The 16204-nt window shown below is 32.9% G+C and overlaps 2 protein-coding genes across 4 annotated transcripts in view; both read left to right on the top strand.

The window, feature by feature from the left end:
- Nucleotides 1-1231, top strand: part of LOC143253290 (pre-mRNA-splicing factor ISY1 homolog) — a 56621-nt gene extending 55390 nt beyond the window's left edge. The window contains 1 exon segment of the mRNA XM_076506913.1: nucleotides 1203-1231. Coding sequence (XP_076363028.1) covers nucleotides 1203-1216 — 14 coding nt within the window. The 3' untranslated portion in view covers nucleotides 1217-1231.
- Nucleotides 1232-7583: 6352 nt separating this feature from the next.
- The window catches only part of LOC143253289 (haloacid dehalogenase-like hydrolase domain-containing 5), a 28505-nt gene continuing 19884 nt past the window's right edge, over nucleotides 7584-16204 (top strand). The window contains exon 1 of one of the 3 annotated variants that reach the window (XM_076506910.1): nucleotides 7584-7829. In XM_076506910.1, the coding sequence (XP_076363025.1) occupies nucleotides 7707-7829 (123 nt within the window). In that variant the 5' untranslated portion in view covers nucleotides 7584-7706. The remainder of the gene's footprint in view (nucleotides 7830-16204) is intronic. The other 2 variants (XM_076506912.1, XM_076506911.1) reach the window with 2 other exon arrangements.

Below are 16204 nucleotides of genomic sequence, written 5' to 3'. Positions count from 1 at the left end.
AACCAAACACTCTCAATTAGAAAATCTAACTTTCGAGTATTTAAAAAGAAAATGTTTGCAATTAAAGGCAAGGAAAGCTACATTTTGTTCATTTGTCCATGAGGACAACAGAGGTTCTCTTGTTGTTTTGTATCATGTTGGTTACCATACTGCAAAAGCAGGTACAGCTCATACAAATGCAGAAGATTTGATAGAACCATGCAAAAAAGATTTGGTAGAGTGCATGAATGATGAGAAATTTCTATTTTTATCTGAATGCCTTTTTGAACTTGCAAACAAATTAAGGGACAAATGCTGGATACAGAAAGTGGCTTACCTTTTGGACATATTTGCCTGTCTAAATGAAGTGAGTGCTACAATGCAGAGTATCAGGGTAACATACTTCAAAGCTCAGAGTAAAATGGAAGCACTTCAATCTAAGCTCAAATTTTGGGGTGAATGTATACTTGTGGAAGAACTTGATTGCTTCAAAAATCTCAGTGTTTTTTTACTTATGAATGAAATTTCTCTTAAGTGAAGATGCAAAAGTTTCAGTCTTGCAGCATGCATCTGATTTGTGTACAACTACTGGGGGAATACTTCTTTCCTCATTTAGAAAAATTACTGTGGATTCAGAATCCCTATGTTGACTCTGCAAATACCAATGATGTGCCTCTGAAAAAGAAAGAACAGCTTATAAAAATTTCAACTGATTACACCCTAAAAGCAGAATTTCAGTAGGAAGAAATTACACAATTTTGGATTCAAATGGCTGTGGAATACCCTGAAATAAGTAACAGAGCTTTGAAAACGTTGATGCATTTTCCGACAACATATATTTGTGAGCAACATTTTCACTGTATACAGCTACAAAGACCAAATTTAGAAACAGGATAAATATTAAAGATGATTTGCACTTACAGGTAACAACCATAACTCCAAGTATTGAATAACTTCGTGAACAAAAGCAAGACCATCTGAGCCACTAATAAATAAATAACTACAATGTATTTTTACTGATATAAATTTTGCATGCAAAATTTTTGAACAAGTAAGTGAAAGTAAAAAGTTTTCTTCAAATATTAATATTTTTAATAAATTTATATTCTAAAAGTTTGAAGTAAACTTTTATTTGGTGCTAGTGATTGATTGTTTCCATTTTTAGTGTATTTTTTTTTATTAAGGATCCAGAATGTTTTGTTTTATTTCTTTCTGATGTGAAGCTCCACAGGCTTAATCAGTGTGGGAACCCCTGCTCTATACATTAGAACATTTAGGACAGGAACAAGCTCTGAAACCATATCTCAAGCTAAACAGGACCAGTGCCCTCTTCTACAAAGTGAAGACTATACTTATGAAAGAGACCCTTCTGGTTCAAAAGAAGGCATATGATTAACAAGACAATAAACAAGTTTTCTGATTAACAAACTTTTATAAGTCCCTGATAAAAAATTGCAAAGAGGTACATAACATCAGAAAGTTGTACAAGAGACATTAGGCATGCAAAATATTGAAACTTGCACTGACTTTTGATAAGACGTTGTATTTGGGTGTTTGCAGTAGAGCAAAGAAACGTTTTTCTGTTTATCACATGGTGGTTATGGCTGTTTTCTTATGATGGTTGCAAGATTTATGAAGCAAATTGTGCAAATAAACTAGAATCGCAGCAATGTCCTTCAGTTATATACTTGTAAAATATGCCAGTACAGTTCAAGTTAGATCTTATTCTTGTAATCTGGTTATAACTGTTACACAGACTTGTTGAGAAATAAGCTTAACAAGTATCAAATCAGCCAATATGTTTTATGTTTATTCTTACAATAATAGTTTTAGGTGTACGAAAATAATATACTGAATTTGTAACCTTTAGGTTTTAAAAACAAATAGCACTGTTACGTGGAAAGTCATGAACAGTACAATCATAGTTATTTTTTTGTTTGTATAATTATTAAGTTTATATGGGCAGCTCATCACTTTGTGTGTTCTATATTGAGTGTGAATTTTTAATAACGTTGTATGTTGATGGTGTTAGACGTCCTCTAACTTTGACTACATAAATAAATAGATAGGAAACTCGAACTGTCTTGAAAGTTTCCAAATGTTAACTAGATAGTATTCGAGTATTCAAACAATATTTGACCCAATTCATGATATCCAACTATATCAACTGTTATGGAAGCATTTGTTATTCAGTTACTACTAATAAATTTTTTGATAGTGTCATTAATATCACCCAATTAGTTTTAAGTAAGTTCTGGTTATAGAAACTACAATCGTGTTATCATTGAGTTAACCCAAAAACTTTTTCATCTAATGTATAAATATATTCCAGTAAAAGACTATTCTACATAAATCAGGTAACCTTGCCAATGGTTAAATGTGTCTTGCATAATTGCAAAAATTATCAACAGATCTGTACAGTAACAATGATATTAGAAACTATCACCTGGAGTAATGTACTTGAAATAGTAGTGCATTATAATGCATAGAAATCAGTAATGTAGAAAAAAACTTATGGTTTGAAGTCCACCAGAATATTACAAGTATTCACAATGTATCAGATCCTAAAAATATGAAGAGAATAAAATGAAAATAGGCAAAAATTTTCGTTTATAATTAGGAGTATGTTGGGATTTTTCTCATAACTGGTAACTTTCAATGTTCATTATTAAATTTTCTGACTGAATGGAAGCATGTCTTTACAAGACAAAAGTGCAATTTGATATTCTGTGGTTCACCGAAAACATTACATTCAAGAACAATAACAGAAAATACAGTAGACGTTTCATACTGGAATTACAACAAATGTTTGGCTTTACTGAATTCAAAAGAAGAGATATTGGTAAAATTAACTTCATTCAAACAAAAGTCAAAACAGTTTAGAGCAAGAAACGTCTAGCATTGCTACTCTCTGGGTTCTGGTGATAGTTCTCTATAGATGATATCTAGCTACACATGTTATGTTCTAAGAAAATGCAACATTGTGTTTTCAAAAACGATAGCGCTATCCTTTTCGGAGCATAAGCACTATCCGCGTCAACAGCGTCCCATGGATGGAAGATAGAATGAAATTATAAATGTTAACACTGAAATCACACTATAGAAAGATATGTATATATATATATAATAAGAAAATCCACAAGCACCTACCTGGCACTCAGTCCTTAACCGTGTTTAACGTAAAAGGTTTACATGTGGAAGTTAACATACACGCCTAAAATATAATAACTGAAAAAAATGAGTTTTAAGTTAAACTAATGTTTACTCTTGCAAGTTGTTTCAATAACAAAACACAATACTTTCTGAAGTACCACAGCAACATACAAAATGATGATATATAAACAAACTTGTATAAATTCATCCAAGCTTACATTTTTACAGTGGTTTACTACTTTGTCACCAACTACACACAATATATGCATGAAATGTGTCTGAATATACCTGGATAAATATATATTATGCACAGTTAAAAAATATGACGGACTTTCCAGTCATCGCGCTAAATATCGAGAATCGGAACTAAGTCGAGCTAATTACCTTTAATGTGTGATCTTGGTTAATTTGTTTCATTACCACATTTATAGGTAAACTACCTTCCCGGTTGTGTTATTTGAAATTTGTGAACTTAAAGTTTAAGGGGGAAATACCCATTTTCATGATGGTACCAAAGTTCTCATGACAACTAGTGCTCTGGAAGGGGTGAAACACATATATGTGCCCAAGGATAGAGAGCATATACTAAAATAAAGCTAGTATAATTAAACTCTTTCTTACTCATTTATCAAAATCATTTTCAATTGAAAGAAGAAAGATAAAAGTTCGATGTATTTATTACGTTGTCGTTGCTGTGTTAAGAAAAGGAAAGTGCGTATCAAATACAAAAATGTGTTGAATCTGCAGTATTAATACAGAATCTATATGTAACAGAAAGTACTTAATATTGACGTTATTGTAATACTTTTGTTTGTTAATATACGTACTTTTCATTGTGATACAGTAAATATTTAAAATATAAAATGTCACCTGTCCCATTCAGCTGCAAGTTAGTAATCTGCCGAAATTCAAAATCCTGCGATTAATATTTGGTTTAGGACGTGGGAAAAGGCAGTTTGAGATTACGTTTGTGTGTACTATGTTCTAACTCCAAAACCCATTCATTGGTTATTATTATTTTTACTTTTGTAGATGCTGCGTCATATTGGTTTGCAGATAACAACTGATAAAATCGGATTATTTTTTGATATAATATGAATTTCAACATAGGTTGAAACAAGTTAACTCTGTTTTGTCCACCGCGGGTATCGAAACCTCGTTGTTAAAGTTATAAGTGCTCAGACTTACCACTGAGCTTCAGGAGGCAGAAAAATGTATTCCAGATATAAAGATAGATATGCGACTAATATTTTACAATATACACTGCTGTCCAAAATCTCAAGGTCAATGAACATAAAGAAAAAATATGCATTTTGTGTTGTTAGACTCAACCACTTAATTGAGTAGTAATCCGAGGGTCGCAGGTTCGAATCCCCGTCGCACCAACATGCTCGCCTTTTCAGCCGTGGGGGCGTTCTAATGTGACGGTCAATCCCACTATTCGTTGGTAAAAGAGTAGCCCAAGAGTTGGCGATGGGTGGTGATGACTAGCTGCCTTCCCTCTTGTCTTACATTGCTAAATTAGGGACGTCTAGCGCAGACAGCCCTCGAGTAGCTTTGCGTGAAATTAAAAAAATATATATAGGAACTATGCCTCAATTAAACCTTCATAAATATTTCATATTAAATATTTGTATTTGTTGGTGTTTTATTTTGGAAGACTTACGTTTGCATATATATTTTATATTTTGTTCTTACTGTGTACGTTTAATATATTTGTAAAATATACTAAGCATTAATGCTGTATCACGGAAATACGGTTCAAAGTATATAGGGTTATGTTCGGTACTGTTTTGTAAACTGACTTAAACGTAGCATGAATTTCTGTACACTTTTGATAGCTGCTTCGCGTATATTTTTTATGCCTGGATTTCAAACGATGCTCTTCAGAAACTCACATAATTTTTCATTGTCAAGGCTTTCCATACTTTGAGTCAGAAGAGGGTCGTTACTATCACAACAGAATGAGGAGTATGTGTCTTTTTCCAAAAAAAAAAAAAAAAGGTGTACCTTTTTCATATACAAATAATTTAGGTGATTAAAATTAAAATAAAGTATGTATTTCAAATAAAACGAATATTTTGGACCTTTAAGACTTTTTAAAATATTGGGTTGGTCTCTCGACCCTCCCTACCTCTCTTGGCTACGCTCTTAATATAAGATACTCAGGTACGCTAATATAAAACCGATAAATTAAAAAGTATCTGCGAAAAAGATTATTTCCGGAAATGTTATGCAGAGAATAAATCGAATTCGGACAATAAAGAAAATAAAAATATGCACTAATTATATCTTTATTGCCTCCAAAAGTAATATGCTATAGAGTATTTCACCAAGTAACCGGCCCTCAATTTCTGCTGTGCCTTAACTGAATGCCCCTAAGAAGGAAGGTTTTTTTATTTTTTTAAACGTCTGCACCAAACAAATATAAAGTGAATTTTGCTTTACTGGCGACACCTGGTTACAGCCCTGTATACAACGTCGACTTTTTAAAATAGCATTTACAGTAAAGTAAAACCCCTAACTCATACCAATTTTTGGAAAACCTGCTCCACTCCCTAAAATGGGTTCGTCTCTTCACAGCCCCAAAGTGATATGAGTTTACGACCTTTAGATATTCAGTTAACGAGAATGATAAACTACGTGCAAAACACAACGAAAATTTAAAAACAATTACCTGAATATATCTGAATTAAATATATTCTGAGCTATAAAAAATGTTGAAATAAGTAGCAACTTCCTAGTTCAGAGTGATGCTTTAGGATAAGTTCTTGAAGCGCTAAGCAACAAAAATAGTTTTGTTAAAAAAAAAAGGCGCAACACTTCTACAAAATAATATTCTAAACTGGTTATGGTAAGATGAATTTTAGGATTATTTCAGTTATTACCTCCCTTTATCAGAGGCAAATAGCAAGAGACTGTTGTAAGTATACTGATCAATTATTTGGTCTTTGTACCGGTAGTGTGGAATCACACATTTCTAATAATGACCTATTCTGAGAAATAGCTGGTATTGCATGCGATGTGTAATGAAAAACAAAGAGAAAGAGTAGTTTCGAAGTAAGAACCGTTTAAACGAATATATGATTACATGCGAAGTAATGTTCAGAACAATTGAAATATTTATCAGCAAAGCCACTTAATGATATAGATACTGGAAGATTGAATTATTGATAAGAAATTAAATCCAATAATGATACGCATGTGGTCTTCTCAAGTAAAACTGATTTCCTTCTAGAGGACAAGATAAGTCCACAGAATAACAGTAAATTTAACAAAAATATTTATTACAGAGCAATTTTGAATCTCTGAAACTGGTTATTTTTGTGAAAAATGGAGAAACACAAGTGTATGATGAATAATATTTATTACTAACCCAAGGATAGTGTGTTTATTCATTTCAGTTTAAAAGAATGTCGTTTTTATTGAAGAAATAGACCTAAACTCTTTAGATTTGTTTTTTTGAAATCTTATGCCAGACTGTATTCCAAATCGTGAAGATGTCACGTTTAATAATGAAAGTGGTGTTTGTGTGTTTTCTCGTATAACAAAGCCACATCAGGTTATCTGCGGAGTTCACATCAGGGAATTGAACCCCTGATTTTAATGTTGTAAATTCGTAGACTTACCGCTGTACTAGCGAGGGACGAGTAAAGCTGGAACTTCATGATTTCTCAAAGCAAATGCCTCCCAATGGCACAGCGGCATGTCTGCAGATTTACACCGCTAGAAACTGGGTTTTGATAACCGTGGTGGACAGAGCATAGCTAGCCCATTGTGTAGCTTTGTCCTTAATTCAAAACAATAAACTCAATAGTAAAACGAATTGCGCCACTCACGCAACTGATCATTCTTATTAAAAAAAAAAAAAGGAGATAATAATCTCTGGAGAACATTGCTGTTTATTTTGATGAACAAGATGCAAATTCAGTTATCTTTCTCCATGGGCAAACCATGTGGTGTCTCAGGAAAACAACACCAAACAACAGCTTTCTGGAGCGAAAATAAATTAGCAACTTTTTTGTTTACATGTACCTTATAAATTGTACATGCACAAGAATAACAAAAAACACACACAAAAAAACAGGAAAATTCTATATTAAAACAAGAAGGTAGAAAGTGCGTGGTATAATTTTTTCATACCACAGACATATAAATATGAACATAAAAATGATATTTACTAAATAAAAAATATCATACAGAGAAGTAAAAAAGATATGATGATAAAAGTTAAAATTTAGTCATGCAATAACAAAGAAATTTCTTTCAAAACATTTATATGTTTTGCAATTTGGTTAAAAAAATTAAAACAGGCTGTGTATGAAATTAAACAAGTAACAAACTGATACACGAAATAAAAGTCACTTGCATATTATGTTTCATGTGTGTTATAATATCGTCTTATGTATGAAATAATTTGACCTTTAGCCCATATGTTTTTGAAAACTCACTCACTTTATCTGACGTAAACAAGTCAGACGACAAGGGCTGGTTTGTGACGTCAGAGCAAATGCAGTTACAATTGGTTTTACTATCCCACACCTCCAGTGGAATTCAGTTTATTTGAGGAAACGATGGCGACAGGGTTATTTAGATCGGTATTTGGAGGTATTTTATATTTTGTAAGGGGTAAAGAAACTGGATTTTTATTTTTTCTTAGACCGCAATTATTACAACTAAAGAAATTTCACAGTAGGGTGAGTGAAGTTTTTCTAAACGTTCATAGCATTTTAAGTTGAAGTAACGTAACTTTGCAATCATTTTAGTTTTTATTATTATTGTGGTCGGTATTAATTATGAGTGTGAAGAAGTGCGGCTGTTGGACCGGTTACTTAAGCTCTCCGCCAGAGAAGAAATCAAATATCTACTATTGCTTTTGTTTTAACTGTAGTCAATTTATATATATATGTGTGTGTGTGTGTGTGTATGTATGTGTGTACATAATTACCCCAGATAATGTCGAGAGAAAACACTTAAAATTTAACAACTTACATTTTCACACATCAGTCGCAATGGTAGTTACTGTAAGTACTTCCCAGAAATCATGTGAGAATTAGTTATGAAAAAAACATATGCTCTTATAATTTATTTATAGGCCTGCTTAAAAATACAAGAAAGCTGAATATGAAATGTAATTCAGTGATTTACAACATGTATATTTAATTATTGTTAGTCAGTACAAAAAGTATATTAGTAAAACTGTGTACAATAATAAATTAAATAGGTGTAATATTAATTATTACCGCTGCTGAAGTCGAATATACAGAGTGGCCCGTAAGTCCCTACTCATCCATTATCTTTTGTATCCAGTGTATCTGTGTGCTGTCCCTCATTCTCGCTGCATAATGTTATGCGACGTCATGTTCTGTTAGACATTTTCCTCAATATAGCAGGGGTTATTGTTCCAAATGCCGCGGTAACAGCTGCCTTCAACTCATCATCATCATAATTGAATATAACATAATAACATATGGTTGGGTAGGGACTTACGGGCCACCCTGTATAGTGGTAAAATTAAATTAACTCTTCAAAATCTGCAGAGTATGTTAAGTCATCGTATTATAATAGAAACATTTAAGTTTATATTAGTATATTTTGCAAGCTGTATTAGATGTCAGATTATTTAGATGGTTTGCAGCTGCAGATTGAATATTTGGTTTGTAAACAGCATTAGTTAAATGGAGTAAAATACATAAAACCATAATAAATTACAGAATACCAAGCTTTAAATCTTTTAAAACAAAAATGTCTTATTTTGAAATATAGTATGTTAGCCATCTGAAATTACTCAAACCACATTAATCGTATGAGTAATATATGTGTGTGTGTGTGTATGTTATTAAAGATGATTATGAAGAGCAAAAATATAATAATTTGTGAACTTTTTTTTTTCTGCTATTGTAGCTGTGTTTTCTAAATTAATTTAGCTTCTAGCTTTGTACAGTACATTTTTGTTTGTCCAACTAACCACTTCTACAGTTTTGGAGCTAGCGGGACCAAACTTGGGAAACATGCTAGTTATCTTTGTCTCTGAATGTAGCTTCCTACAAAGGGGGCTTAAAAATTCCGGGTGTTATGGGTGTGTGTGTGTTTCTTATAGCAAAGCCACAGAGAGATATCTGTTGAGTCTACCGAGAGGAATCGAACCCATGATTAGATGTAATGGGAGTTAGAAATAGGTTTCAGGACAGTTGAACCTGAAATCAGATTTTGTTCCTAAACTCTTTGAAATCTCGGGGATATTACATTTGAAACTGTTTTCATTACCCCAACTCGCAAACTTTGGACATATACCATAAGCAGGTATTCAAATATAGATATAGAGGTGTTCCTTTGTATTGGTTTCTTTTGGGCCTAAGTTGTTGTACAAGTAAGGCTTCTTTAATTTTGCGTTTGTTTATGTTTGTTTCTTTATTTAGTATAAAAAATAATATAATAAATAGCAGGCGTTCAAATGTTTTTTTGTTTTTTTTAGTGTGAATATCCTGTTGGATAGTTATAGAAGGAATTTGGAATAATGACAGGTCTTGATCACTTCACTGGGGTATCTGTGTATCATGCAGACGATCACAAAAATTTAATGCTACTATATTGTAGTAACAATATCCTTTAATCCCTAGGGGTCCACGATAGTACTCAGCGGGTTTGCAGTAATATATCAAATTTATAAAATTAATATTTACTGAAAGAGTAACGAATAAAAATAAAATGCTAAAGCATTATAAAATTAATATAATATATAAATCCCAAATTAATAATTGTAATCAACATAAATTTAATTATGTAAATTCGTTTTATGCCTGGCACCTTCCAATTACAAAAACAAAACAGTTGATTTTCAGTTGGATTGACGCATCACTACAATGTTTACATTAGTGTCACAACAAATAGTTATTACGGATCTTCGCTTGAAATTCTTAGACATTGATCCGAAAATTCGCAAGATTGTTCCAGCAAAGTTGTATCATCTTTCACATTAAAGTAAGTTGTAATATTTTAAAAAAAATTCTGTATTTAAATCTCTTTTCGGTTATTTTAAAAGTAGACTTAAGCTGTGAAGGTAGTAAAAGCGCATATGATACACCAGTTATTATACATGATAAAAGCTATTTTAATGGGAGGCGGCCCCCCAATACACTAAAGAAGCTGAAGGGGGCTCGCTGATTGGCAAAGTTTGGTAACCCCTGGTGTAAGGCTTTCGCAACGAACTATTCGAACCTTTTTCACCGCTTCGTACTGCTCTGCTCTAGGTCAAGGTTACATTTAGTCTTTGCAATCATGCACGTATATTTGTATCTCATATTGAATGTCTGAAAACCACTGGGTAGATTCAGATAAACTCGACTGCGTGTTGCGATATACAGATGAATACTCCGTGTTGACTATTATTTAGTCAACTATTATATTGCTTACTGCTGTGTTTTTTACAAAGGGCACAGAGATGCCAACAATTACGATTTTGGTGTATACATTACGACTATACGCTCATACAGACAAATATTACGACTTGTTGCAACTCCCAAATTATTATACATTATATAGACCTATAAATAAAGTGATAAATTGTTCCCCCAGGGCTTGAAAGGGGTGAAAAGAAAATTTCTAGTGAGATACAAATAAAGTTTGATAATAAATAAAAGACATAGTCCAAATGACTATTGCGATAATCATGTTTGTGCTTGAAATAATAAAAAATATTTGCATCTCCGACGTCTACCAATAGTTTGAGTGCGGTGCTTCTCCATACTGGGTACGTGGGGGAATCCATAGTTCGGGCATCAGTGCTTGTCAGCCAATTAGCGCTCGTGTAGAAGGGTATTTCTCGTTTTCTAAGCGGCATAGAAACACCAATGCGATTGTTCACAAGATAGAAAAAAGAGGTCTCGTTCACTAGATTGTCTTGTTTCTGGCAAATCTAAAAGGACTAAAACTATGAATCAAAAATTTAGGAAATAGTATAGTGCAAAATATCCGGTCATTGCATCAAAAGTCAGTGACAGTCATGCACTTGTACAGTTTGTCACATCAATTTTTCTGTGGCACATGGCGGGATAAACGATTGTTCCAGACATACAAAATCGGCATCTCACCAACAAAAGGCTGAGGCGAAGACAAAAACGATGCAGATAACGACATTTATGAGTAAGAATTCAGAATTTGAAAATAAATTTTTTAAATTTATTTATTAAATACACAAAACAGTCATAAATTAGCAATCTACAGCAGTAATAAATAATAACAGTATAATAATAAACAACTTAGAGACATTGGTCAGGCCTAGTAGTCGCAAATGATAAAGGGCTCTGTCTACAATCGTTACGCTCAGTCATTTGAAATAGTTAGCATCTCAGTGATGCAGTATATACCGAGTTGTTGTTAATGTAACTTCCACTCTATTTTAGTGTTTTTAAGATGTTAATGGTTACTTGAAATACCATAAGTGTGAGTATAGTGGAGCCTGTATATACGAAAATAACCTACTTCAACTTTGTTTTATGTTAATAAATTGAAATATACTTTTCATCTTTTTTAACATGCAAAAACTGTCCATATTATTCAGCTCCTGTAGATACCAGATATTTCATAAAAGTTTTCTAGTTGAATTATTTTATACAATTTTTAATAATTTTTAATTTTTGGTATTTTCAACCCCAATGGTGCCTGATGCAACACATGAACTAAACAGTTTAGTCCAAAACCACTCTGTTTTAAGGCTCATCCAATTTATGCAAGGGAATTGAAAACATTCTAAAAACTGGAAATAATACACGACATTACTCGTTCTTTTCTTTTGGACATATAATGAATGAACTGTCAATTACTAAACAGGTCGGCCCCCCGGTAGTACAGCGGTATGTCTCCGGATTACAACGCTAAAATCAGGAGTTTGATTCCCCTCGGTGGGCTGAGCAGATAGCCCGATGTGGCTTTGCTCTAAGAAAAACACACAAAACAGGTCATGTTTTGATAAGAGTATTGATCTCCGTAATAATAGTGAGCAGAAATTGAACGAATGTTTTCAACAAAATAAACCTAAAATGCATTTACTGTTAGACATACACATATATTACTTACTGCAGTCTCGTTTGTGTTTATTTACAAATTCACTCTGGTCTTTTGTGTTTATTAACGTTTTAAAATATTTTGGAACGCAACAATATTACGTTGTTATTAAACGCTACGTAATAACAATCTGTACCATTTTTTAATGATCCGTATTATTTGGTTTAGTCAGTTTCCTTACAGTCGGGCGACGGAAAAAAAAGAAACTGTTTTTCGGCGAGACAACAATATCTCAAAGCAACATCCTGCGCAGCTGGTATAGCATTATAGCACTTCTAACTTATTTATTCGCATCACCCGCGTCTAATATGGATGAATATTTATTCGTCTTTGATTTAGGATTGCTAATTAGCCAGTAACATTTTCCTCCTTATGACGACTATCAACTGAGTAGCGATTAACCCTTTCGCATTTGTTGACTTCCATTCAAAAATTTTTGAACTACTATTTTATGAATTTATGTCAGAAAGTTTGGAATCAAATTGTAGATTATAAATCCAACCTTAATGCTATATACGAGTTAATTTCTTAATTTAAAAGTAAATATTAAAATACCACGCCTAAACATAGATTTTAGTGAGTCACATGGTATGTTGAATATAGCACTGTTTTAAACTAGATGTTTTCTTATGTCAAAATACGAAGTCTGTAATTCCATACAAATTAAGAACTCAAATGACTAATATTGACAAACTATAATATAAAATAAGAACCTCGTATCATTTTATTTTGGTGAGATATGGCTTATGTACTGAATCAAACGGGGTGGCCCTGTTCAAATCTCTCTTTTTTGAAATGGTCTCTTATATACTCTTAGTACAATATATGTCATGTAAATAACCAATCGATAGCTTAGAATGTCTCCTTAGTGGTTGCTTTTAGCCATTTTAATTTGTGAAAAGGCTACCACATTCTTTCAAACCAAGATTTCATGAAGGTAGGTTATATCTTTAGTCGACTCAAAGTTTCATATTTTTTAAATCTATATACATCTTAGTTATAGTGAAATTCTATAGTATCTGTATAGTTATTCGTGATTTTTGGGTTACGTATACATGTTAAAAATTGTTTGTTATCTTTCACATACGAAATTTTAAAAGGCTTATCAACCTATGTCCAGCAGCAGCCGAGTTCAAAGATCATAGAGATAAGAGATGATAATTGTTTGACTTACTTCTAGATTTATTACTCTACGTTTTAAGAAAAACAAGTTTAATAATTTATTACTAAATTGTAATAATCCATATACATGAATAAATAATGTGTATTAATTTAAATGTGACTGTACGTATAAAGATACTTGTCTACTAAAACAGCCAAGACAGGTAAGACTATGGTCAGTTTCATATTATTGTATATGTAACATGAGTACATATGCTCTACGTCATTGCAAGTTATGTAATGTTAGCAATACATGACTGGAAGGTCAGTATAATGAAAAAAATTATATATGTATATTACATTGTGAGAATTAAGATATTTAGACTAAGCATTTGTACTTTTGTGTTATAATATGTGGTCATTCTAGCATGAAAAATCATAATTTATATTTATTTCTATTTTTTTATGATGGTTATGAGGTTGGTCAAGTGACAGACCCCCACATAGTTAGAGTATAGAAAATAACAAAATTTAAATTTTTACTGAAAACAAACATTGAAATGAACTTCGGAAGTTTTGGAGATTATGCAAGTAATATTTAAGATTTTTGGAACGAAAAATAGTTTTCCTTAATCATAACATGAAATCACTTTGCACTCAAACTAGTAACGAAACAAAGCTTAACTAAAAGTATTTCAATAAAAAATATGATTTTGTGTACAAAAAAATTAATCTTTACTACAGGTATACCAAATTTTGTGAAGATGCACATGCTACGTCAAAAGTTATCGTGCACATACTTAACATGTGCAAATGTGTAGACTAACTCGTGTATATTATACCGATCTCGCCATCAAGAAAGTGTTAAACCAAACGTGGCGTAGTGTTAAACGTGTTTCAACTGTGAATTAGATGATTTACGGTTTGTGTCGTATTGTCGTAAAAGTGCGTTTAGCAATTTAAGGTTTGTCCTAAAAGAGAGTAACGATCAAATACCATTATTCTGTCGACCAAGAGCTTGTAGTGGTGCCGTTAACTAGCCGTTTTTCCATTAGTCCATTAGCTCAAAATTGGGGATTATGCGTATAATTCTTGTGAAACTTTGCACGAAAATCTTTAATAAGCAAACAAGTTGAATAGCGGAATGAAATGGTATAACTACAGGGTGGCCCGTAAGTCCCTACCCATTCACATTGTGTCTAAACAACGTTATAATACTAATGATGAGTTGAAGGAAGCTGTTACCACGGCATTTGGAACATTACCCCTGCTATGTTGAGGAAAATGTCTCGCAGAACATGGCGTCGCATAATATTATGCAGTGAGAATGAGGGACAGCACACAGATACACTGGATACATGATATATATGGATGGGTAGGGACTTACGGGCAACCCTGTATAATGCTCTTACAGTTAAAAGTACGGAGTTTGTTCAGTGTCATTTCTTGGCTCGAACTATTAGGTTCCAGAGAAATTGATTTGAACTGAATTTTTTTTTTTTTCTGTGCAAGGATGTGTTAAGTTATTGGTATGTTTATTATTCCACTGTATCTAAGAGCGCTGTCCTTGTCACGTCCTTCAAACTGTGAAATTGAACCAATGAGAACGATAGCATAAGTCGTGAAGTGACTTTATTATTTAATAATTGCGTCATGGAAGCGTAGCGTATTACTGGCATTTTGTTGAACTGTTACATATACACGCATGTATTTATATGTAGAGCAGGGTTGCCAGATTTCGATACGAAAATAAGCAACCCGGGCTTTTTCGAAAACAAACCCAGGACTCCCCATGTTTCGCTTCCAGTCAGTGAACGTTGAATAGTTTTAATCCAGTCAGTTATTTTTGGTTTAGCTAAATAAATAACATTTAATTATATGTGTACTTTCTCTCACGTTTTTAGTTTTCATCATAATCTATCAGGACCGAAACTAAGGTCAAAATATAAGAAAAAAAAAGCGATAAAACAAAACATAAAAAGTACCGCGAGAAAGAACAAACCCAGTTCCGCTGTTTGTAAACGCTGTTAATAAATTTTTTCATTAATATCTAATTAATTTTCAGTTTTTCATTTATTTAGTATTATATGTAGACAACGTACCAATGAGCCTTTCATATTGGGGCCCCCAAAATAATGCAAACAGACAAATAATTTTCTATGCCTATAGCTGATCAATACGGGTGGGCCCCCTAAGAAAATTCCACTAAGTTGTTTGAGGCGTTAAATTTAACGCTTCTGAATATATAAGTTAAAAAAATAGTGGATAAAAAATATATACTATAGCAGAATAAGGTACAAAACATCTGCAAGTGGGAAGGTAAAGGTATTTTGTAAACACTAGATGCTTAACATGATACATTTAAAAATATTATTATTATAACTATTAGAAATACATGTAATTTATATTCTTAAATGTGCATTGCGCAAGTCTCGTCTGTTCTCTAAATCTATAGAAGATTCTGAAGAGCAACTATCAACATGTGTTTTTCGAAAATAATACCGTGTCTTCGAATATTGTTGAACATAATGAGAATATAAACCGACGTCTCGGAAGACAGAATACAGTATTTATGTGCAAAAACGGCTCGTTTGGGTTGAGAAAATATTTTACATAGAAGAGCGAACAACGTTTCGACCTTCTTCAGTCATCGTCAGGTTCACAAAGAAAGTTTGTTTTGGTTTTTGGAATTTCGCACAAAGCTACTCGAGGGCTATCTGTGCTAGCCGTCCCTAATTTAGCAGTGTAAGACTAGAGGGAAGGCAGCTAGTCATCACCACCCACCGCCAACTCTTGGGCTTCTCTTTTACCAACGAATAGTGGGATTGACCGTCACATTATAACGCCCCCACGGCTGGGAGGGCGAGCATGTTGGCGCGACTCGGGCGCGAACCCGCGACCCTCAGAT

Source organism: Tachypleus tridentatus, chromosome 6 (genome assembly GCF_004210375.1).
Source record: "Tachypleus tridentatus isolate NWPU-2018 chromosome 6, ASM421037v1, whole genome shotgun sequence".
Taxonomy (NCBI): Eukaryota; Metazoa; Arthropoda; class Merostomata; order Xiphosura; family Limulidae; genus Tachypleus; species Tachypleus tridentatus.
Note: the sequence above shows the minus strand (reverse complement) of the source record. Positions and strands in the feature narration are given on the sequence as shown.